Raw genomic sequence first — 23,938 nt, forward strand, 5'->3', positions numbered from 1 at the left:
TGGGGAGCTTAAGAGGTGTGAGGCACATTCTTCCACAAAGGCTGGTGAGTGCCTGGAATGTGCTATCAGAGGTGATGGTGGAAGCAGACAATACCAGCATTCAAGAAATACCTGGACAAATACATTAATACGAAGAGAACAGAAGTTCACGGATCCTGGAAAAGAAGACATGTTTAGTGTGGAAAGACAAAATATGTCAGCATTCTTTGTTCTTAGTAATTGGAGGATAGACGTACTGTAGATTGAAATCAAATATAAATTGTGGGGGAGGAAGGGGAGGTTGTAGAAATTAGTCAAAAGAAATCAGACAAATGATATTAACAGTAGGTGGGAATTACCAAGCTTTGTCAAAGGTAACAGCGTTAAAAATTACACAACACCAGGTTATAGTCCAACAGGTTTATTTGGAAGCACTAGCTTTTATAGCACTGCTCCTTCATCAGTTAGCTGTGGGGCAAGATCATAACACACTTCTTTCAAGTCACATTCAAGATTAACTTACGGCCAACCTTAAGTTATCGAGAACGTGGTTGAATAGTTATTCTGGGATTTAAATATTAATGAATCGAAACCTAAAACCCATTTTAAAAGGTGAAAGACTTAACAGCAATCTAGGTTTGTTCAATATATCATTTCAGTTGCATGACACTAATCCTTTGCTATAAATCCTATGATCCTGCTCCACAGCTAACTGATGAACGAGCAGCTCTGAAAGCTAGTGCTTCCAAATAAAACCTGTTGGACTATAACCTGGCATTGAGAGATTTTTTTTTAAAACTTTGCCCACCCCAGCCCAACACTGGCACTTCCATATCAAAGCTAACAGGAGGCGGTAGGGCTCTTGTGTATTTATTATAATTAGGAAGACAATTGCTAAGGAACAGCATCTATATGTCGCAAAAACAAATTACATTTCTACAAAGGTTAATCCCAGTACTTCTGATGAGTTTTTTTTTAAAGACTGGGAGATGCGAGATTGCCATAGTTCTCTTGAAGATTTAAGTGACACAGGACAAGATAAGCTTTGGTAATTTAAGAATATAGCTCAACAGGAATGGCAAATAAGATCAGCATGTGCAGGCTCAAGATGTCCAACCTTCCAAAGAAAATGTGACAGCCAAGTACTGGGTCATACAGCACTCCATCAATTGTTAACACAAAGTCTAGCTGTATTTAATTGTTAGAAACATCTGTATGAATTGGAAACAAGCAATTATGAACAAATATAGACCAGCTTAACTTTGGTTTGTGCTCTAAAACTGTGCATTTAAGACTTTAAGGCATTTTAACTTGCAACCCAGGTTGCAAGTCATGAGTGCAATTCATGGAGTCATGAGTGCAATTACAGATCACTGGAAAACACCATCCAATTGCCATCATAAATGGTTACAAGTGAACAAGCACATAAATTTTATAAACAGACCATTTGGCCTAAGCCATCCATTGCAAAGTTGACAGTCCACTCAAGACTCCCCCACCTTTTCTGATTTAAATTTAGCGGCAATTCTAATCTCTCTTCCTCACGTGAGTCCCTTCAAAGCTTCAATCACGACCTGGTAGCAACTTCCATATTCACAAAATTCTGAGTAAATAAGATTTCTTCCGAATTCCTTATTGGAATTTTACAGGATTATGGTTATGCTCGTCGCCACAAGTAGAAACATCATCTCTATAACTATTCTATTAAAAATATACTAAAAGAATTTCATTTGGCCACCCCTCTTTATTCTTTATCCTAAGAGAAAAAAGACCCAGCCTGTTTATAATTCCATGACATGCATACACTCATTTTTCCTATCATTCATGTACTTTATTTGCACAATTCATACTTCATTTATTTTTAAAATAATCTAACCAACAGTGCACACAGTTCTCTAAAACGTAGTGGAAAATTTTGGGGAGGTGACAGCCTTGTGATATTATCATTGGACTGTTAATCCAGAGACCCAGGAAATGCTCTGCCAACCTGGGTTCAAATCCTATCATGGCTATTAGCGAAATTTGAATTGAAGTCTGGAATTAAGACCATAAAACCACTGTCGATTGTTTGAAAAAACGCATCTGGTTCAGTGATGTCTTTTAGGGAAGAAATTTACCATACTTAACTGCCTGATCTACGTGTGACTCCAACCCACAGCAATGTGGTGGACTCAACTGCCTTCTGAGCAAATAGGGATGGGCAACAAATGCTGGCCTAGCTGGTGAGGGCCTCATCCTATGAATGAACTTTTTAAAATAAAGCCAATGTTCAATTAAAGATCAGTTAACAATCCTGTTTTTCCATTCTCTCCTTTTTAAAAACCTTGGAACACAGCATTTAAAATGCACTATTTAATCTGTGGTACAATTTAGTGATTGTGTTTCTATACTCAAATCATTTTTCTTCTACCATACCTATGCACTCAAATTCAAATTTTCTATTCCAGTAAGTGACATCCTTATTCTTCCTATCAAATGTACAGTTACATCTGAATTGCCAATTAGTTCCCTGTTCTGCAAGTTTATTAAAACGCTAATTTGTTAGTCCTTCTCAGCATTTGCTATTCCAACACCTAATTTGGAACCATCTGCAAATTTAGAAATAGCGTTTTTGATTCTAAAGTCTAAATCAATGAAAAATTATAAGTAGCAGTGGTTCTGGCATTGATCTTCATGGAAGTTGCAAATACATTTATGGATTACAAAACATTAGAATGCGAACGGTTTAGACATTGCTGGGTTGAAGAAAATTTATAACATGATTTTTTGTAAATCAAAAGTCAAAATGTAAAACAGAACTGTCTATTAGCAGCTGTTCACCGGAAAATTTTGGAAGAAGAGTTAATGGAGCATTTGAAAGCAGTAAATTTTATGGCCCTCAATTGCTGGAAAAACATAGATTCTTTCTGTTGTTGCCTAGCAGAAGCTTCTGGACTGAGGTGCTGTTCACAGACTTGGGTGGAGGTTGTTTGAGAAACTCGCAAGGAAAAGCAAGCTGTCACCAAGAGACAATACTTAAAGCAAAGCCATATTTCCACTTAGTTGAGTAGTTTGAAATTCTGATCAAGTACACGGCACGGTGGCTCTAGTTGATAGCACTGCTGCCTCACAGCACCAGGGTGCCAGGATCGATTCTCAGCCTTGGGTGACTGTCTGTGTGGAGTTTGCACATTCTCCCAGTGTCTGAGTGGGTTTCCTCCGGGTGCTCCGGTTTCCTCCCACAGTCCAAAGATGTGCAGGTCAGATGAATTGGCCATGGTAAGTTACCCACAGTGCTAGGTGCATTAGTCAGAGGAAAATGGGTCTGGATGGGTTACTCTTCAGAGGGTCGGTGTGAATTTGTTGGGCCGAAGGGCCTGTTTCCATAATCTAAAGTTTCAAATATCAGGACCTTTTCCCCATCTGAATCTGAAATCAGGTCTGAAGAGCTCATTCTGTAACTGTCAGAAAATGGATTTTAAGAAAGGAAGGGAGAGAGAGGTCAACCTATTCTACTTTCAAAATTCATGAGTGATTATGGTCTGAAATAAAACTAAGACAGTTTAACTAAGTCAGCTTTGAAATACCTACTTAAAAGCCAATGCTCCTCAAGCTCACAGTTCACTGGAACAGTGCAGTAGACAGAGGATTGAGATGTCAGCATGGGAGTAGGTTTCTCTAGGAATGCCTTTTACTTCTGCTTTCTTGTGTCCCTTCACTGTTTTGTTTGATCCTGGAAGACTACCTTTCCTGCCAATTGCTCCAGTCTTTAACCCTTTCATAAGTCTTCTTTTTGTTCTGGTCTACCCACCCCAAGCTCAAAATGTATTTCAACAATTTTTTTTCCCCAGTTCTGGTGAAACACAGACCTCAAACATGAACAGTTTCTCTCCACAGATTCTGCCTAACCCGTTGAGTGTTTTGTTTTTATTTTACATGTCCAGTAAATCTGCATTTTGCTTTACAATTCATTTTTGAACATTTTAGTAGAAACTACTTAGCACTATTACAATTATGAGAAAATATGATGGTATTTTCCACTGGAAATATTATGACTTAAAAGACACTGGACATGTTCCAAATTTACTACTCTAAATAATACATACCAGTTGTGCACCATCAGTTTTTGAACTGCCAAAAGTGCATTGTAGCGCACTTGCTGATCTTCATGATGCATATGGTTCATGACAAGTTGCTTGCCTCCAAGCTGTTCAATTACACTGAAACCAGTTATAATGATTAGTAAATTTTCAGAAATATTTTAGAACATGCATTTATTTCTTGAAACAATTTAATAGTTTGAATACACAACAACTCGATTGCGAGTATGAGCTTGCCACTTGCCCCATCAAGTCTGGCCTGCCATTCCACTATATCATGGATGATCTGATTTAGCCCTTAACTATACTTGCCTTCCTGCAAACTCCCCAAGCCATCAATTACCTTCAATTCTCTGATTAAATATTTAACCTTAGCCTTCTGAATAAGGGACACTGGCCTCAACTGCTTTCTGTGTAAGACAAGACCACAGCCAAAAAATCTCATCTCCATCTTTCTCTCATATATATCAATAAGATCAGCTTTTATGCCCAGTGTTTAGAAGAATAAGTCCAACTTAGTTACTTTAATCAGGCAAAGATGAACATTTCATCTCAGGAATCAAGCTACTTGAGAACTGTTTCTAATGCAATTGCCCACTTGCATAATTAATCGACTTCTACACAATTATATCCTTCAAGTAATGAGGCCCAAACTGTACACACTACTCTAGATATGGTCTAACTAGGATCCTGGATTCCTACAGGATGGTTTTAAACTAGATTCTCCTTGCAATAAACAATATTCCATTTACCTTTCCAACTACTTCCTGTACCTACAAATGGAGGGAGGCGAATGTTATTCCTCTGCACAAGAAAGGAAATAGGGAAATCCCAGGGTACTACAGACCAGTCAGGCTAACATCTTCCAGTAAGCAAGGTACTGGAAGGGATTCTAAGAGACAGGACTTTTGACCATGTGGAAAAATCAGTTTGAATAAAGATAGTCAGCATGGCTTTGAGGGGCAGGCCATGCCTCACAAGCCTTATTGAGTTCTTTGAGGATGTGACGAGACAAGTTGATGAAGGTCAAATAGTGGATGTGGTGTATATTTATTGCAGTAAAGCATTTGATAAAGGGTCATTCAGAAAGTTAGGAGTTAAGGGATACAGGGAAATTTGCCTGTCTGAATACAGAATCGGCTGGCTGAAACAAGACAGCGAGTGGTAGTGGGTGGAAAGTATTCAGACTGGAGGTCAGTGACCAGTGGTGTCCCACAGGGATCTGTTCTTGGGCCTCTGCTCTTTGTAGTTGTTATAAATTACTTGGAGGACGAAGTGGAAAGGTGGGTAAGTAAGTTTGCCAATGACACAAAGGTCGGTGGTGTTGTAGATAGTGTTGAGGGCTGTTGTAGGCTGAAACAAGACATTGACAGGATGCAGAGCTGGGCTGAGAAGTGGCAGATGGAATTCAACCTGGAAGGGATTTATTTTGGAAGATCAAATTTGAATGCTGAATACAGGGCTAAACACAGGATTCTTGGCAGTGTGGAGGAACAGCAGGATCTTGGGGTCCACGTACAAAGATCCCTCAAAATTGCCACCCAAGTTGATAGGGTTGTTAAGGCGAATGGTGTTTTGGCTTTCATTAACATAGGAGATAAATGAGTTTAAGAACTGCGACACTTTGCTGCAGCTCTATAAAACCCTGGTTAGACCACACTTGGAATATTGTGTCCAGTTCCGGTCACCTCATTATAGGAAGAATGTAGATGCTTTCGAGAGGGTGCAGAGGAGATTTACCAGGATGATGCCTGGATTGGAGGGCATGTCATAAGAGAGGTTGTGTGAGCTAGGGCTTTTCACACTAGACAGAAGGGAGAGAGGTGACTTGATAGAGGTGTACAAGGTAATGACAGGCATACAGTAAACAGCCAGAGACTTTTATACTGGATTAGTGGTGCTGGAAGAGCACAGCAGTTCAGGCAGCATCCAACAAGCAGTGAAATCGACGTTTCGGGCAAAAGCCCTTCATCAGGAATAAAGGCGGTGAGCCTGAAGTGTGGAGAGATAAGCTTATGCTCCTCTAGCTTATCTCTCCACACTTCAGGCTCACTCCTGTGAAGTGCTTCTGTGATGTTTCCTCCGGCATTTATAGTGGTTAATGTTAATTAACTTTGCTGATGAGACACAGGTAGCAAAGTAACTTGCCAAGATGATAAAAAGAATCTGTTATGGGACAGAAATGTTAAATAAGTGGGCAAAAAAATTGGTCAGTGGAATATAATATGGGAAAATGTGAGGTTATCCACAGAGTAGAAAAGCAGAATACGATTTGAATGGAAAGAGATTGCAGAAATTGGTGGTACAGAGGGATCTGGATGTCCTGGTACATTAAGCAGAAAAGGTTATACTACATATTACAGGCCCTTTGGGCCAAGATGTTGTGCCGAACATTTATCTTAATCGAAGATCAACATAAATTACACACCCCTCAATTTACTGCCATCCATGTGCTTGTCTAGCAGTTGCTTAAATGGCCCGAATGTCTCTGACTCTACTACCACTGCTGGCAGTGCATTCCACGCAACCACCACTGTGTGAAGAGCCTATCTCTGACATCTCCCCTGTATCTTCCTCCAATCACCTTAAAATTATCACCCCTTGTGACAGCCATTTCTGCCCTGGGGAAAAGGCTCCCAAACACTGAGGATCTCACCTAGACAGGGGACGAAACGTCTGCAACACAAATTCCCAGCTCGGCGAACAGAACCACAACATTAATTAACATACATTTGGTGCCTTCATCTAAGTCAGTGATCTAGATTGTAAATACTCAAGAATAATGATTCTGTGGCAGTCCACTACTTTAAAAAGCTTGCCAACCCAAAATAACCCATTTATGTTTATTCTAATCTCTGTTAGCTAACCGCTCCTTTACCCAGGCCAATATGCCTCAAGATAACACTGCTCCATACATGCTTACTTTGTGTATTTTATCACGCCATCGCGTCAAGTACTTTTTGAGTCAGAGGGATACAGCACAGAAACAGACCCTTCAGTACAGCCAGTCCATGCCAACCATAATTCCAAACTAAACTAGTCCTACCTGCCTGCACTTGGCCCATATCCCACCAAACCTCCTATTTATGTAATTATTTAAGCTTTTTAAAACATTGTAGCTGTACCCATAATCACCACTTCCTCTGGAGGTTCATTCCACGTACAAAGCACAAAATTACCACATTTAAAAAAATCTCTCTCCATTCACCTTAATGTGCCCCCTTTGTCTAGAAATCCCCCACCCTAAAGGAAGACACCTGCCATTAACCTAATCAATACCCTCATTATTTTACAAACCTCTAAGGTCACCTCTCAACCTCCTACACTCCAATGAAAGTCCCAGTTGTTGTAACTCAACTCTTCTATGCCAGACAACATCCTAATAAATCTCGAGCCCTCTCTGGCTTTATAATATCTTTCCTATAAACAGGACAACTAGAACTGGACGCAGTACCCCAGAACAGGCCTCAGTGTCCTGTACATCTTCAGCATAACATCTCAGTTCCTATATTCAAAGGTTTGAGCAATGAAGGCAAGCATGTTAAATGCCTTATGTGATGCAAACTTCAAACAATTATGTACCTGAACCCCTGGGTCTCTATTCTAACACTACTCTAGGTTCTACTTTGAATTGTATAAACTTTGTCTTTGTTTGCTTTTCCTACACTCCCCAGGGTCTTACCATTAACTGTATAAGTCCTACTATGGTTTGTTTTAGCAAAATGAACACCACACATTTACCCAAATTAAACGTCATCTGCCACTATTCAGCCCATTGACCCAATTGTTTATACAAATACATCATTTCTATGGCTTCCCTCTATTGACTGCAAAAATTTAAGTTCATAACTTATTTTCATTTCACAAATCCACACTAACTCTGGGGAAAAAAAATCTGATATAATTAGGCAATTGTCTGCGACTACCTTGTTATGAATGGATTTTAGCATTTTTCCTATGACAAACATTAGGCAACCAGAGTTTCCAGCTTTCTGCTTCCCTCCTTTCTTGAATACTGCTAATATATTTCAATCTATTGGGATCTTTGCAGAATCTCAGGAATTTTGGAAAGTCACAGCAAATGCATTTATTATCTTAAACTAAAATAGATGATGACCTGAAATTAAAACAGAAATTTCGAGAGAAAGTCAACGGGTCTGATAGCATCTGGAGAGAGAAAGCAGAGTTAACAGAGAGTGGCAATGACTCATCAGAAAGGTGAGATGGTCCACAAATCCAATAAATTCTCCCCTTCAATACCTTCCCCACCAAAAAACACTTTGGCTTTTGTGGAAGCAACACTTTTTCCTAGTTGCTAAGTAGTTCTGAAGAGGACGTCATTGGACTCGAAACGTTAACTCAGCATTCTTCCCACATCTATCTTCATAGCCATATTTTAGACCCTAATGATGAAAACAATTTTACTTGACTGCAATTGCTTTAAGGCTTTCCAGAAGTGCATGTCATATGGGTAAAGGTGGTTACCAGACTGCACCTTAAAGAGACATTTGTTCAGCACTTGCATAGTCAAAAAGGCCAGTAACTCTCCAGATAACCAGAATTTACATCAAAACTATTTTCTTAGGAGGTTTTCTTTTTAAAAAAAGGCATCAGATACATCTTGGAACTACAAGCCAAAATTTCCATAACTATTTAAAGGGCTCCGACCAGTAGTCATGACAATTTCCAAATAAGCGATTTTTACACTTTCACATTAAATATTCAGAAAGCATGCTATGTAATTATGTTGACTACATTTACTGTGAAAACTTACCGTTTTCCCCGAGGGTAGTGACGCACATATTCACCAATATCATGTGCAGCAACTGCCAACACCTGAGGGTCATCAGAGACTTCCAAAAGCCTAGTCAGAATCCTTTGCAAGAGAAGTTAAAATACAATCTAACGAGATCAGCATATATTTAGTGTCAAAGCTGTACAGCATGGAAATAGATCCTTCGGTACAAATCATCCATGCCGACCATGTTTCCAAAATGAATCTAGTCCCATTTGCCAGCATTTGGCCCATCTCCTTCAAAACTCTTCCTATTCATATACCCATCCAGATGCCTTTTAAATGTTGTAATCTTACCACCACTTCCTCTGGCAGTTCATTCCAAAATCCCACCACCCTTTGCATGAAGTTGCTCCTCAGATTCCTTTTAAATCTTTTCCCTCTCACCTTAAACCTATACCCTCTAGCTTTGGACTTTCCTACCGTGAGTAAAAGACCTTGGTTAGTTGCCCTATCCATGCCCCTCATAATTCCACAAACCCCTACAAAAGGTCACCCCCTCTGACACTCCAGGGAAAATAGCCCCAGCCCACTCAGCCTCTCCTTACAGCTCAATATCTTCAGCCCTGGCAACATCCTTGCCAATCTTTTCTGAACTCTTTCAAGTTTCACAACATACCTGCCTATGGCAGGGAGACCGGAATTGCACACAGTATTCCAAAAGTGGTCTAACCAATGTCCTGTACAGCTACATTACCTCCCAATTCCTAAACTCAATACTCTGACCAATAAAAGCAAGCATACGAAACAACACCTTCACTATCCTGTCTACCTCCAACTCCACTTTCAAAGAAAGAATGCTACACTCCAAGGTGTCTCTGTTCTGCAACATTCCCTGCATGAACCCTGGCCTGATCTGTCTTTCCAAAATGCAGCACCTAATTTATTTAAATTAAACTCCACCTGCCATTGTTCAGCCTACCTGATCAAGATCCTGTTATACTATGAGGTAACTTGCTTCACTGTCCAATTTTGGGGTCATCTACAAACTTATTAACTATACCTCCTATATACACACCCAAATCATTTATATGATTGATAAAAAGCAGTGGACCCAGTACTGATCCTTGTGGCAATAGCTGGTCACAGGCCTCCAATCTGAAAAACAAACCACCACCACCACCGTCTCCTACCTTTGAGCCAGTTCTGTATCCAATGTCTAGCTCTCCCTGTATTGCACGTGATCTAATTTTGCTAACCAGTATTCTATATGGAAACTTGGTGAAGGCCATTTAGATCACACAGATCTCTCTGCCTTCAATCCTCTTCATTACTTCTTCAAAGAAACTCAAATCAAGTTCGTGAGACACTAATGAATTCCCACACAAAGCTATATTGACCATCGGTCCTTGCCTTTCTAAATGCATGTAAACTCATGTCCTTCAGAATCCCCTCCAACAACTTTCCCAACATTGACTTAAAGCTCACCAGTCGATAACTCCCCAGTTTTTCCTTGCAGCATTTCTTAAATAGTGGCTCCATATTAGCCAACTTCCAATCTTCCAGCACCTCCCCAATGGTTACTGACGATACAAACATCTCTGCAAGGGGTCCAGCAATCTCTTCCCTAGCTTTCCACAGGTTCGGAGAAGGTTTACAAAATTATGGATAGGATAAATAGACAAAGTCTTTTCCCTGGAGTCGGGGAGTCCAGAACTAGAAGGCATAGGTTTAGGGAGAGAGGGGAAAGATATAAGAGAGACCTATGGGGCAACTTTTTCACGCAGAGGGTAGTACTTGTATGGAATGAACTGCCAGAGGACGTGGTGGAGGCCGGTACAATTGCAACATTTAAGAGGCATCTGGATGGGTATCTGAATAGGAAGGGTTTGAGGGATATGGGCCAGGTGCTGGCAGGTGGGACTAGATTGGGTTGGGATATTTGGTCGGCATGGACGGGTTGGACCGAAGGGTCTGTTTCCATGACTCTAAATACTGGATGAGGTCCTGGGGATTTATCTACTTTAATGCATTTTAAGACCTTCAGCACTTCCTTTATTGTAATATAAACTCTTTTCAAGGTGTCACCATTTATTTTACCAAGGTCCCTAGCTTCCATATCTTTCTCCACAGTAAATACTAACAGAAAATATTAGTTTAGTATCACATCCATCTCGTGGTTTCACACATGGATGGGCATGTTGTTCTCTCCCTAGTCACACTTTTGCCCTTAGTGTGCTTTATAGAATCCCTTCCCAACAGTCCCCTTATCTGTGAATAGCCTCCCCCAATTAATTTTTGGAAGTTCCTGTCTAATATGATCAAAAATGGCCTTCCTCCAATTTAGAACTTGAACTTTGTGATCAGTTTTATCCTCTTCCATAACTATTTTAAAACAGAATTATGATGAGTTGCCCCAAAGTGCTCCCCACTGACACCTCAGTCACATGCCTTATTCCCCAACAGGAAGTACTGTTTCTTCTCCAGTAGGCGCATTCACACACTGAATAAGAAAATTTTATTGTACACACAAATTCCTCCCCATCCAAGCCCTTAACTATACTGCAGCCCCAGACTAAGTTAAAATCCACGACCACTATAACATTATTTTTAGATATCTGACATATTTGCTTCTAAAATTTCCTGCTGACTAATGGAGGGCAGGTATCTCTTTAACACAATACCAATGTGATCACACTTTTCTTGCTTCTCAGGTCTATCCATACCACTTCACCAGATGATCTCCCAGGAATATCTTAAGTAGTGTTATCTTTAACCAAAAACAGCTCTCCCACCTCTATTTCCACCTCCCCCCACCCACTTCCTTTCTATTCTTCCAATAGCATCTACACGCTGGAACATTAAACGGTCAGTCCTGCCCATTTCTGGGCTATGTTTCTGTCATTGCTATGATCTGCCAGTCCAGTGTTCCCAACTATGCCATAGGCTCATCTCCCTTACCTGTCAATTCTTAAAATGCTGTAATTATCATGGATTTATACAACAAAGTGTCAAAGTATTGAGGTAAAATTCTAGCATTAATAATTTGGTACTGATGTGAGAAATAACATTAGTTATGGTAATCCAGCAAGGGAAGGCAGCTGTTGTGTAACATTTTGTAAACCTTCTTAGAGGACTAAATGATCATCATTTGCTTTACTCAATGCACCAAAACATTTCTAGTCTATGGTCCTTAATAACAAAGACAAGTAAAATTTGATTTATTTGAATAATAAAAAGTAAACTAAATGACAAAAATCCACTATAAATACCATTAAATATCACTGAGTTACCCAAATTCTGCAAACAAATGTGAAAGCTAGGTAGGCAGTAACTAAGTTTCTAATACCTAGTAACTATCTTGCCATTTATGCCAATTTATCTGAACGAAATAAAACTCACTTCAGCAGTTCATAGTTCTTTTCATTCAATCTTGCAGCATTTTCACGCCAGAATTTTTCTGATTTGTGGACAGGACTCCATTCCAAGCGCCCCGACTTCAGTTCTGAACTGTATTCATCAAAAGAACTGGAAAGAAAAAAAAATCAAAGCACAATTAACACACATCAATATTTATCTTACTAATGACATTCCTTTTCCTTCCTCACAGGACTTTACCAATATGTCCTCCTCTCTTATACACTTCAAACTCCCTTTAAATACAATATCATTCAACGATTCTGTGATAACTTCCACATTCTCAGACTTTTTTTTTCCACTTTATCTATCAACTTCCCTTCCTGGTATGCACAGCATTCTCCCTTCAGCTACCAAGTATTTCCATCAACTGGTTCTCTCACCCTCTCCTTAAAAAAAAGCAACAGCTTTTTACAAACTACAACTGATATCCAACCTTCCTTTCCTCTCTGTAGATGTTGTCAACTTCCAAACAACACCAGTTTCTTTCCAGAATTCCAATCTAACTTCAAAATATTTTTCAAAAATAAAAAATTCAAGTTACACAGACATTGTTAGGCCAGTATTTATTGCCTACTCCTAATTATAGTTAAGAGTCAATAACATTGCTGAATGTCTGGAGTCGCACAGGGACCAAGCCAAGCAAGGATATCCCTTAAATTCCATTAGTGAGCCAGGTGGACTTTCATGGCAATTGATAACAATTTCATGGTCATTACACTTAAAATTCCAGATTTTATTGAATTCATCATCTGACATTTAATTCTGCTCCCCAGAACATTTCCTGGATATCTGGATAATATCACTAGGTCATGTGTCTTTGCAGTGGTGAAATGGATTCCCAAGAATTTATGACGTAATGGCCAGTATAAAAAGGTACAGAAGAGTTTTGGGTATACAGTAGTTATCCATTTGGAATTTGGCCAGGACACAATAGTCATTGTCATAGCTAGAAGCACATGGTTAGGGAATGAGCACGTTCCTGGAACTGGTGATCTTGCCCTGCCAAAGACAAAAAGGTATAAACCGTTCAGCTTTGTTGCCTGCTTCACAGATGTCGCCCAGATCCCATGACTGCAGATCGGTGAGCTGTTGACCTCAGCCCACTACTGTACTCACTGTATACCCATGACTGCATTGCCAAATACCAGACTAATGCCATTTACAAGTTTGCTGATGACACCACCATAGTTGGTCGAATCTCAGATGGCGACGAAACAGACTACAAAGAGGAGGTGGAAGACTGGAAAAATGGTGCCCTGAGAACAACCCAGCTCTCAATGCTGGCAAAACCAAAGGAGCTCATTATTGACTTTCAGCAGAATGTTACTTATGTCTAGATTAGAGTGATGCTGGAAAAGCACAACAGTTCAGGCAGCATCTGAGGAGCAGTAAAATCGACTTTTCAGGCAAAAGCCCTTCATCAGGAATATGTTACTTATGTCCCCCCCACACGTTAACAGCACAGAAGTGGAACGAGTGCAGAGAGTGTCAAGCTCCTGGAAGTGTTCATCCACAACAAGCTTTCTTAGACTCTTCATGTGGGTGCACTGGACACAAAGGCCCAACATCTCCTCTTCCTCTGGCAGCTGAGGAAATTTGGCCTGATGGAGAATACCCTTGCCAACTTTTGTAGGTACGCCATTGAGAGTATTCTGTCTAGATGTATCACTACCTGGTACAGCAACTGTATCATTCAAGATCGGAGACGGTTACAGAGAGTGGTGAACTGGCCCAGAAAAGTCAAAAGGCCAACCTCCCATCTATAGAATCCATCTACTACGCCTGCTGTCAAGGAAAGGCCACCAGCATTTTCAGAGATTCACCCACCTTCGTATATGTTTTTCTACAACCTCTACCATTGGGGAGAAGATACAGAAGCCTGAACACACGCACCAGCCGGTTTCGTAACAGTTTCTACCCTACTGTTGTTAGAATACCGAATGGACACTCAAACTCTTAACATTTGCCTGCATCTGTGTTTTTGCCGCTATTTACATTTACTTATCTATGCTACTTAACAATGTGATCTGCCTATATTGCTTGCAAGACAAAACTTTTCACTGTGCCTCAGTACATGCGACAATAAATTCAATTCAATTCACTTTTAAAAAACCTATGAGAACTGGCACAGCTTTAGGTTAGATTTCAGGTATGCAAAGTTGAACAGCTATTCCTTTATTTTGGCATGGAAGGAGGCACCATCTATAGTTGAAATGAAGGCACATGACAGGAGCAAAGAAGAATGCAACCGCCACCGCGAACCATGACGTCTCTTCCGCCCCTACCAACCATGCAGCCTCCGCGATCACCGCCCAGACAACCACCTGCACGATCGCCAGGAAGACCATCGTTGACAGATTCGCGGCCTCCGTGGGGTCCACAACGATTGGGAACAACACCGTTTCTGCCGTCACCGCAGCCACTTGCGCCCCGAGTTGCCTTTGCCGCATCTACTTCCGCCTCCAGTGACATCACTCACCTGCACAACGACCACACCGCACGTGTTGCCACCCCCGCACCAATCTCCGCCCTCGCGCCGATCCCCGCCCCTGCCATTTTTCTCCCCTCCCTCCACACCTCCCCTTCGAGGATGAAAGATCAGTCCTCAGCAGAGGCCTCACCTTCATCCCCCTACGCTCCTGGATTAACGAGTTCAACACGCGGCGAGACATCAAACAATTCTTCCGCCGCCTTCGCCTCCAAGCCTACCTCTTCAATCAGGACTCCCGCCCACGCTCTGACGACCCCTTCTCCCGCCTCCAACACACCCCATCCACCTGGACACCCCATGCTGGCCTCTTACCCACCCTCAATCTCTTCATAGCCAACTGCCGCCACGACAATGACCGCCTCAACCTGTCCACCCCTCTCACCCACTCCAACCTCACCCTCAACGTGCAGTCCTCCACTCCCTCTGCTCCAACCCCAACTTCACTATCAAACCGGCAGACAAGGGAGGCACGGTAGTAGTTTGGCGCACCGATCTTTACATTGCTGAGGCTAGACACCGGCTAACGGACACCTCCTCCTACTGCCCCCTTGACCATGACCCCACCTCCCACCACCAAATCATCTCCCAGACCATCCATAACCTCATCACCTCAGGGGATCTCCTATCCACTGCCTCCAACCTCATAGTCCCACAACCCCACACCGCCCATTTCTACCTCCTGCCTAAAATCCACAAACCTGACTGCCCCGGCCGACCCATTGTCTCAGCCTGTTCCTGCCCCACCGAACTCATCTCTGCATACCTCGACACGGTCCTGTCCCCCTTAGTCCAAGAACCCCCCACCTACGTTCGGGACACCACCCATGCCCACCACCTCCTCCATGATTTTTGCTTCCCCGGTCCCCAACGCCTTATCTTCACCATGGACATCCAGTCCCTGTACACCTCCATCCCCCATCATGAAGGCCTCAAAGCCCGCCGCTTCTTCCTTTCTCGCCGAACCAACCAGTACCCTTCCACTGACACCCTCCTTCGACTGACTGAACTGGTCCTCACCCTGAACAACTTCTCTTTCCAATCCTCCCACTTCCTCCAAACCAAAGGAGTAGCCATGGGCACCCGCATGGGCACCAGCTATGCCTGTCTCTTCGTCGGATATGTGGAACAGTCTATCTTCCTGTGTGGAGTTGTGGGACTATGAGGGATCCTTCCATATCCGTCACAAATTCACCTGCACCTCCACACACATCATTTACTGCATCCACTGCACCCGATGTGGCCTCCTCTACATTGGAGAGACAGGCCACCTACTTGCGGAACGTTTCAGAGAACACCCCTGGAACACCCACACCAACACCAATCAACACGAGAAAGAAATAAGCTAGAAAAACATACTTGAGGAGGTCATGCCAGCAGCAGCACCAAGTATACTTAAAAGTTAGGCGTCAATCTAATGAATCCACAGAACAGGAATACATGCAAGCCAAAACAGCGAAAAAAAGTGAGATTCCAAAACCAAATCAGACCAAAGTGCTGCCACATCCAACTCTGAATGGTATTGGACAATTAGGTTACTCACTGAATGCAGTGACACTATAAATGCCCCCATTGTCATTCATGGGGAACATAGATCAGCGTAAAAGATATGGCTGATGCATTTACAAAAGCCTTTAGCCAGAAATGATTAGATTCCCTACTGTGTGGAAACAGGCTCTTCGGCCCAACCATTCCACACCGATCCTCCAGACCCATTTCCCTCCGACTACTGCACCTAACACTATGGGCAATTTAGCATGGCCAATCCACCTAACCTGCACATCTTTGGACTGTGGGAGGAAACCGGAGCACCCGGAGGAAACCCACGCAGACATGGGGAAAACGTACAAACTCCACACAGACAGTCGAGGCTGGAAGCGAACCTGGGACCCTGGTGCTGTGAGGCAGCAGTGCTAACCACTGAGCTATGTGACTGATCAATTTAGTCACTTCTAGAGGCTAGTCTTTAATCAATTCAATTCTCACCACAAGATCAAGAAACAGCTGGAAACACTGGTACTGTAATGTTCATAAAACTTCACAACATTTCAGGAACAGTCCAGAAGACCTGTACTCCTGAATGTGCCACTCTTCTCGGCGAGCTGTTCCAGTGCTGTAACAGTACAAAGGTCCACATGACAATGTATAAAACTGCCAGTTCTGTCCATACACAAACAGGATAGATACAGTCAATTTTGGCTACAGTCTAATATATAGAAAAAAAAAATCAGTAACGTGATAAAAGATGTCATCAATAGTTCTATCAAACAACACTTCAGAAATTGAATTGGATTAACCATTTAATACAAGAACAAGCCAGAGGGTTGGAATCATGGAAATAATAACTCTTGACTCCACAAAGCATATCCAAACACAGAGCACAAGACAGGAGAGTGATGGCATACTGCCTATCCACCTGGATGAATGCAGTTCCTTCAAAAGAAGCTTGATACCATCCAGGGTAGAGCAACCTGCAATGATTGGCACCACATCCACAAACATGCATTCCCACCACTAAGTAGCAACAATTTCTACCATCTATAAACTAAACTACATAATTCACCAAGGCTCCCACAAGCACTTTCTAAACCACTAACTACAATCTATATCATTTATTCACTGCCACCCGGTCAAAACTCAAACTCCCTCCCTAATAACATTGAGTCCACCTTCACAAAACAGGCCACATTTCAAAAAGCATACCACCTTCTCAAGGGCAATAAGGGATGGACAATAAATGCTCACTTAAGCCATCAGCCCAAAGAATATTAGAAAACAATCTTAACTCATGGTTGAATCCCTTGGTGAAGCTGATGAAGAAAACAGAAGGTTGCCTCTTTCTTTTATGGCACTGCTTTTACAGTTGGTATGAGAAGCTCATGTTAATTGTAGGCCTTTTAGGTCCAAAACTACATTCAGATTCTGAGGACGCATTCAGTCAGGATCTAGAATCCAAGGAGGGGAACATGGGCAAACACATTTCCCATGATGCTCAGCAAGATGCTGCAACAGTGGTTATGATTTTCCAGGAGGCAGAAGCTTGTGCAGAAACAGCAGGAACCTGGCTTTTCATGCTTGGTGAATTCAAGTGATATAGCATCAGCACATGGTGCTTTGCTTATGGCAAGCAATGTAATAGTATTGCTAATTTCCTTCAATACCTAGCTCTGCCAAATCAATTGATATATCCATACTCTGGGCAAGGTTTCCTAATTTTTGTAGTTTCAGGAGATAAACCAAATCATCAATTCTATAGCGAGGGGTTGGGGGATTACTTGGCTCCATTTCTTTATTGATCTACCTCCCTCGATTAGTCACATGTTTTATTTTAAACAAACTTCCTTTGTGAATACCTCTCTTCCATTGTCGAAGGCTCCCAGAGAGCTTCAGTGGATAAGGTTAACAATCACAACACCAGCTTATAGTCCAACAGGTTTAATTGGAAGCACACTCTTTCAGAGCACCGCTCCTTCATCAGGTGATAGTTGGATGAAGGAGTGGCGCTCTGAAAGCTAGTGTACTTCCAATTCCACCTGTTGGACGATAAGCTGGTGTTGTGTGATTTTTAACTTTGTACACCCCAGTCCAACATCGGCATCTCCAAATCAGTGTATAAGGATGGACTCCTTAATGAAGTCTACTCAACATTCCTGGATTCTTTCCTTGAGTCATTCAATTGCTTGGAATAAAATTCCTACAAGCAGTCCGTCAAAAGGTATAGCACATTTATTTAAACATTTATTCCAGTACCACAGTTACAGAGTAACAAGACACCAAGCCCTAGTCTAGTAGAGGTTCTAAAACCTTAGGATGGCAGTACCAGCACTCACCAACCTCATGCGCTCTGACTACTCCGAAAATGGCACTTAATGTTTAGCATTTTTACAGTTTTTGCCCATTAAACATGTCAATCAAACTCCTGCTGATGAACATGATGTCCGCCCAACATCCCTGCTGTGCTTGTGATGAACTTGTTAGTCTTTTGTTGACATATCACATTACTAGAATAGCAATAACGAAACTGCCCTTGTACTGACTCGGGTAATGACATTAAGTGTTGATATCCTCGAAAATATGGGCACATACTCATGACTTCATGTCCTTGTCTAAACCTGATTACTGCCAGTTTTATGTCTTAACCCCATTCCTCATGGTTTTCCACCTCATTTGCTTGATCAGTAAACTCTATTCAAACCCTTATTGTCTTTCCTTGTAGGTACTTTAAAGTTTGAAGTGATCTGTCAAAGGCTTTTGTTCCTCCTTAATGACTAATTTTTTAAGTTTCATAGCTGCCTAAATTTGTTCCTGTACAGAGCTGACTTCCTGCTTTTCCCAGCAAAGCTATCTTAATCCTTTTGCTTTATTTTTAACATTCTTTAGTTTCTTTAATTCTATGCTTTCCTTTCATGTTCTTTCGTACCAAGCATAAATGGCCTTCTTTTCAAAGCATCCCATTTAACCAAGCTTTTATGCGAACAAAGTTTACCACCTAAATGTGAAATGAATTAGTAACTCAATACTAACATGGATGAGAAATCAGAAACAGGATCAAAAAGATAAGTTTAAGAAATATGTATGAATCAGTCTCTGAATTGCTCAAGAGCAATTAGTTGAATATTGTAGCCATTGTAATGGAAACTACCAGTGTTTTTAGACTTGACTTGACTGCCAATGTAAATGATTTTGCAGACTGATTCCAGCACTGAGTGAGAGAATCGCGATCAGCAACAGTGATGACCAGGGAATAGTTCTTCAACTGTGACCTTTGAAGCTCAAAATGTTTTAACGCTTGTTCTTATGTATTCTTCCAAGGAGTAGAACAGTGGCTCAGCAGTTAGTACTGATGCCTCTCAGCGCCAGGGAACAGGACGACTAAATAAAAACTGCAGATGCTGTAAATTGGAAACTAAAAATTGCTAAAACAGCGCAGCAGGTCTGGCAACATCTGTGAAGAGCAATCAGAGTTATGTTTCAGGTCCGGTAACCTCCGCCAAGGGACCCAAAATGTTAACTCTGATTTCTCTTCACTGATGGTGCCAGACCTGCTGCGCTTTTACAGCAATTTCTGTTTTTGAACCAGGGCAACTGTCTGTGTGGAATTGGCATGTTCGCCCTGTATCTGCACAGGTTTCCTTTGGATGCTCTGGTGTCCTCCCACAGTCCAAAGATGTGCAGGTTAGGTAGTAAATACAGGGTTATAGGGATGATATTTCACTTAATTTATAGACAGCCATTTTGGTTGCAGTCATCTTTAAAAGCACTTTGGAATTATGTGTTCCAAGCGTCTACATTACTTCAGGGTACAGACCTGTGCTCATAATATTATCTACAACTTCCTTGGCAAGTGTCTTCCATGCAACATAAGTCAAGTAATGTTTTACCCATCTCTCAAAACTTTACTGCAGTTGGCATAGACCTCCCATCCTTTGTTTTCAAATGGAGCAGTTTTCTTTTCTGATGGAACCATTACCATTTTAATACCTTCATAAATGCGACTAGCACTTCTCATACAGGCTGTTCTTCCAGAACACTATAGTTGCATTCTTGAGCGATCCTGCACTATACAAAAATCGTGCAATACAAACAACTTAACCGCATTACAGCCGACACACTTTAAAGGTTCGCATCTGTAGAATCAGCATTCCTTAGTCGCAATCTCATTACAATTCGCGCTAACAAAAGACGCATTATAGCAGAACTGCCTATATTTTAAACAAAAATTCGGATATCTTGGTAATGCTGGAACTGGAGGCCACTGGGAGCCGAGCAAACTTGTGAACTCTTATTTCAAATGATTCTTTGGACAGTTGAGTCTTCCTGCTCAGACGACTTACATGCTAAGTACAGGTGAACTCCTGAGTTTCAAAAAACCCTACAAATAGAAGAGTGGTCGTATATGCAAGTAAATCGTTCATATGGATGGTCATCATCTTGAAATAACACTATTCATCTAACAGTAGATGTGCCTTAAAATCCCATGCATCTTTGTAACACAGCTTACTATTAAGGTGCAGGTTAAGTAAGGCATTTTAGGTTGAAAAATGGAGTCTGACCACTATTGCATTATGTGGCCAAAATAGAGAAGGCTTGCAATTTATAAACCAAGTATATAAAAGGAAGAGAGCGAGGGACCAAAGAGAACATTGGCCCTTTAGAGAACGAGGCACGGGAAATAAAAATGGGAACCAGGCAACGGCAGAGGTATTCACTAAATACTTTGCATTAGTTTTCATGGTAAAAGACAAATAGCATTCCAAAATTACTAAAAGTAGTAAGGGGAAAAAAGGAGGAAATAAACACAACTACTCAAGAAGCACGAGCAAAATTAATGGTGCTAAAGATCAATAAGCCCCTTGAACTTGATGGATACATCCTAGGATGAGAAGTAGCTGCTACAGAGATAATGGATACATTAGTAGCAATCCTTAGGTTCTGGGTAAGTGTGGGACAATTGGAAAACTGTCAATGTAACACCTTTCTTTCAGAGGGAAAGGAAAAAACAAAATGGAGACAATCATAACCAGTTTAACATCTTTCACTGGAAAAATTAGAGTCTATTACAAAGGATGAAATAGCAGCGCAATTAAAAAATGCATATTTTAATCAAGCAGAGCTTCACAAAAGGGGAAATCATGGCTGACAATTTTTTTAGAATTCTTTGTGGTGGTAACAAAGAAGATATAATAAAAGGGGAAGTGGTAGATGTAATACAGTTGGATTCCAGAAGGCATTTGATAAGTTACCACACGTTAGGCAACTTAAGAACTCATGGCGTTGGGGTAGTACATTAGTATAGTTAGAGGACTAGCTAAATAACAGAAGGCAGAGTCGGATATGGAGGGATATTTTCAGAGTAGCTGTAACTAGTGGGGTGCCACAAGGAACACTGCTGCAGCCACAACTATTTACAGCACTTAAAATAAAATTGGATGAGGTAATGCACTAATTCCCAATTTGGCAGAAGACAAAAATAGGTGGGAAGGCAAGTGGGAGAAGATAACAGAGTCTGCAGAGGTACGGACAGGTTAAGTGAATGGGCAACAACTTGGCAGATAGAATATAACATGGAGACGAGGAGACAAGAAACAGGACTGATATTATTTAAGTGGAGAAAAACTGCAGAAAGCTGCAACAGTGGGATTTGGGAGTGCACATGCATTAGTCACAAAAAGCTAGCATATAAATTCAGCAGATATAGGGAAGGCAAATGGAACTGTTTGACTAAGCTAGCATTTATTGCAAAGGCAATGGAGTTTAACAATAGGGAAAATCTTGTTGAAACCAAGAAAAACCTAATTATACCACAGCTGAAATACTGAACAGTCCCTTTATCTAAAGGCACGGGCATCTGAGGCATTCCAGAGAAGGTTCAGAAGACTAATCCCAGATATGGAGGGATTGTCTTGTGAGGAAAGATTGAGGTGGTTACATATGTACCCACTAGAGTTTAGAAGAATGAGAAGAGGCATTACAAAAACATTCAAGATTTTTAGACAACCAGAAACTACAGTATGGAGAGGTTGTTGCTGTGTCCAAAGTCTCAGGTCAGAGGATATAATCTCAGAATAAGAGGGCAACCAGTTAGACCAAAAGTCAGGAAGAATTTCTTCTCTCAGGAGGATAGTGAACCTGTCAAACTCCTTTCTAGAGAGGACTGTAAAAGTCAAGTCATTAAGTACATATTCAAGGCTGAGATTGATTTTTAAATCAATAAGAAAACAGAGGGTTCTGGGCAAAAGGCAGGGAAGTACAGTTGAGGATCACCAGATCAATCAAGATCTCATTGAAGATGATCCCGAATGCTGATGGCCTACGTCTGCTCCAGTGTCTTATAGCCCACGCAAAAAGAGGATTTATTGAGGCTTTGAAAAAATGGTGTCTGTTTATATGCTGTCATTTACAGCAATTAGTGAATGGTAGCTCTGGTGTAGTTAGCATTTTCCAACTCTTCACATCGCAAGGGCATGTCATTGAAGTATACTCCATTGCTCTTCTGCACTTTGGATGGGATAGCAAGAGTGCTAGTCAACTGAACAGGGAACTGTTGGTGGGCAGTATGATTCATATTCATATTCATATTCATAGAGAAATTCTGCCTCAAATGAGAAAACTTCAGGTATTTGTTTGACATCCAGTCAGATTAAAGGATAAGAATGTCATCTAATTAATTCAGAAGGCCACAATCATTAGCCTCTGTACCCTTCAAAAATATAGCTCTCTAATCATCACAATCCCTCTCTCATGCAACTACTCGAGATTTAACAAGACTACTTGCAATCCCACCTCACCTCAAAGATAAGCTTCAAACTACAGTCAGGCCTTAAATAGGTATTAAAAAAAACTGCAAATGCTGAAAATCAAACAAAAACAAATTGCTGGAAAAACTCAGCAGGTCTGGACACATCCGTGGGTAGAAATCAGTGTTAAATGTTTTGGGTCCAGTCACAGTCCTTTAGAACAGTTTTGAAAAAATGTTAAAATATGCAAAAATATATTTTAAAGCTTATAAACCAACTGGTTAGCATAGCATAAGGCAGCTTTGAGCCAGAACTTCAATATTTTGTATTGCACTTCAATGTTATTAAACTCGAAGGGGGAAAGAATTTTGGTTGAATAGTTAAGAACCTTTTTTCAGTTCACACAGGCTAAAGCACAAAACAGTTCATAACTTATTTCTAAGTTACGAAAAGTAAACAATATTAGGCTCCTACTCATCCATCAGAACTCCATCCTCAATACCATAATCCCTACCAGACTAATCTCAGAACTCAGAGGCCTGGATCTCAGCTCTGCTTTCTGCAACTGGATCCTCAGCTTCCTGACGCACAGACCATGATCAGCAAAGATAGACAACAGCACCTTCTCCACGATAATCCTGAACATAGGCACCCTGCAAGAATGCATTCTCAGCCACCTACTGTACTTCCTGTAGACCCACAACTTGTTTAGCCAAATTTCAAACAAACACTATCTACTAGTTTGCCGACCACAACACCATGTAGGATGGATATCAAACAACAAGAAGTCAGAATATAGAAAGGAGATAAAGCATTTGGTGTCGTGGTGCAATGATAATAATCTCTCTCAATGTCAGAGAAACAAAAGAACAGATCATTGACTTCAGGAAGGACGAGAACACGTCCCTATCTACATCAACAGAGCTAAGGTAAAGGGGGTCGAGAGCGTCAAGTTCTTGGGAGAGATGATAACCAACAAGTAGATGTGACAGTCAAGGCA

The 23,938-nt window shown here is 41.2% G+C and overlaps 1 protein-coding gene across 3 annotated transcripts in view; it reads right to left on the minus strand.

Annotated features, from left to right (window-relative positions):
• Positions 1-23,938, minus strand: part of atp6v1h (ATPase H+ transporting V1 subunit H) — a 131,552-nt gene that overhangs the window by 13,277 nt on the left and 94,337 nt on the right. For 2 of the 3 annotated variants that reach the window (XM_072570530.1, XM_072570529.1), the window contains 3 exons: positions 12,196-12,321; positions 8,833-8,934; positions 4,065-4,178 (listed from right to left, as the gene is read on the minus strand). In XM_072570530.1, coding sequence (XP_072426631.1) covers positions 4,065-4,178; positions 8,833-8,934; positions 12,196-12,321 — 342 coding nt within the window. The remainder of the gene's footprint in view (positions 1-4,064; positions 4,179-8,832; positions 8,935-12,195; positions 12,322-23,938) is intronic. The other variant, XM_072570531.1, reaches the window with a different exon arrangement.

Source organism: Chiloscyllium punctatum, chromosome 5 (assembly GCF_047496795.1).
Source record: "Chiloscyllium punctatum isolate Juve2018m chromosome 5, sChiPun1.3, whole genome shotgun sequence".
Classification (NCBI taxonomy): Eukaryota; Metazoa; Chordata; class Chondrichthyes; order Orectolobiformes; family Hemiscylliidae; genus Chiloscyllium; species Chiloscyllium punctatum.